This window comes from Lupinus angustifolius, unplaced genomic scaffold, assembly GCF_001865875.1.
Source record: "Lupinus angustifolius cultivar Tanjil unplaced genomic scaffold, LupAngTanjil_v1.0 Scaffold_378, whole genome shotgun sequence".
Taxonomy (NCBI): Eukaryota; Viridiplantae; Streptophyta; class Magnoliopsida; order Fabales; family Fabaceae; genus Lupinus; species Lupinus angustifolius.
This window is the reverse complement of record NW_017727781.1, coordinates 413,192-415,149: the sequence shown is the minus strand read 5'-3', so window position 1 is coordinate 415,149 and position 1,958 is coordinate 413,192. Positions and strand designations below refer to the sequence as shown.

At 44.5% G+C, this 1,958-nt stretch overlaps 1 protein-coding gene across 1 annotated transcript in view; it reads left to right on the top strand.

Moving 5' to 3' along the window:
• The first annotated feature begins 38 nt into the window (after positions 1-38).
• The window catches only part of LOC109341140, a 2,306-nt gene continuing 386 nt past the window's right edge, over positions 39-1,958 (top strand). The window contains exon 1 of the mRNA XM_019578970.1: positions 39-1,953. Coding sequence (XP_019434515.1) covers positions 39-1,953 — 1,915 coding nt within the window. The remainder of the gene's footprint in view (positions 1,954-1,958) is intronic.

Sequence of the window (1,958 nt, the reverse complement as noted above, 5' to 3'; positions counted from 1 at the left end):
AGGGCACAAGCTTCCCTGATGTAAAAAATGCATTTGAGATGTGCCTCGTACCAGATGTAGTGTTTCCACCAAAGTTTAAAACTCCTGAGTTCGAGAAATACGACGGTACTTCCTGCCCGAAAAGTCATCTACATATGTATGCTAGGAAGATGACAGCTCACCACGGAAATGACAAACTGTTGATTCACTGCTTCCAAGACAGTCTGACAGGGGCAGCCATGGGCTGGTACATCCGCTTAGAAAAGGCTCAGATTAAAACTTTCGTTGATTTATCCAATGCCTTCATGAAGCAATATAAGTACAATGAGGACGCTGCTCCTGACAGGGCCCAGCTTCAGAGCATGGCCAAGAAGCTAGAAGAAAGCTTTAAGGAGTATACCCAACGTTGGAGAGCTTTGGCGTCACAAGTCATACCCAGATTGGAGGAGGAAGAACAGTTGTCTATCTTCGTGGATACTTTGAAGGAGCCCTATTATGATTACTTGGTGGGAAGTGTTGCATCGAGCTTCAATGCACTCATTAAGGTTGGGGAGAAAATAGAAGGACGCATAAGGAGTGGAAAGCTGGTAGTAGATCAGCCCAAATCAGGCATATGCAAAAAGCCCAACTTTATGAAGAAGAAGGAGGGAGAAGCACTCGCGGTGTTCACTGAGCCGAAGGGGTATAAAGCCCAAAACCCTAAATACCAGGCCTCACACATTGCCACACCTTCCACACAACCCAACTACACAGCCCACAATAACAACCGCCAAAACTATAACCAAACACAATCCTACCAACCCCGCCAAAACCAGAACCAAACACAAGCCTACCAAAATCAAACCCAAAATCGCAACCCCGAAAGAAGAGGCCCACAATTTGACCCGATACCAATACCCTATGCTGAGCTATACTCTCATCTGCTAAGGGAGAGAATGATAAGCCCTATAATAGGAACGGTACCCGAATCACCTGGAGCCTGGTTTAACCCAAATGTTACTTGTGAGTATCACTCTGGGGTCATTGGCCATTCCATTGAACACTGTCGAGCTCTAAAGCATAAGGTGCAAAGCCTGATCAATGCAAATCAGCTGCATTTCAAGCCTATCGTGCCAGATATAGATAGAAATCCATTACCTAATCATGGTAATCAGGGTGTGAATGTTGTAGAGAAGACTCATGGTAGCACATTTGTTTGGGAGGCGGATGAGGTAAAAACGCCCATGAGGGTAATTTTTGAGGAAATGTGCAAACATGGAATGGTGGAAAGGATGGTGGAAGATGAAGATTCAGCTAGTTGTGAGTTGCATGGCAAAGTTGGTCACACCCTAGATGAATGTCCAGAATTTAAGCTCTTACTGCAGAAGATGTTGGATATGAGATTGATCACAATAGAGAGGGGACCCTCGTATCAGACTGTTAATGCTACGACTAGATGTGAGGAAGACATGAGAAGGACCATGAGGCCATCAATTACTCGATATGAACCTGTATTGAACATTCCGGATAATGCTCAATTACACCCACAAATAACTCGATGGGTGCCAGTCATAAGTAGGATGGAGCCTGTTCTGAGGCCTGCAGTAGAAGAGAAATCACAACCTTTCCCTTACGAAACAGATAAAGCGGTACCATGGATCTATAGTGGAGGGAACTCAGAGACAACTGGGAAACAGATAGAAGTCACCAATGTTGTTGGGGACAATCGGATAACTAGAAGTGGACGTGTTTATGTTCCCTCAGATGCTGAAAAGGCCTTAGCCAAGGATAAAGGAAAAGGGAAAGTATGTATTCCTACGGAAGATGAATTGGAGTCCAATCTAAATGACTTGCTCCATAAGCATGGAGATAAAGGGGAAGTATCCAATGAGGAAGCTTGTGAACTTCTGAAATTCATAAAGCAAAGTGAATATAGGGCCGTGGATCAACTAAACCGCACTCCTGCCAGGATATCCATTTTGTCTCTGCTAATGAGTTCT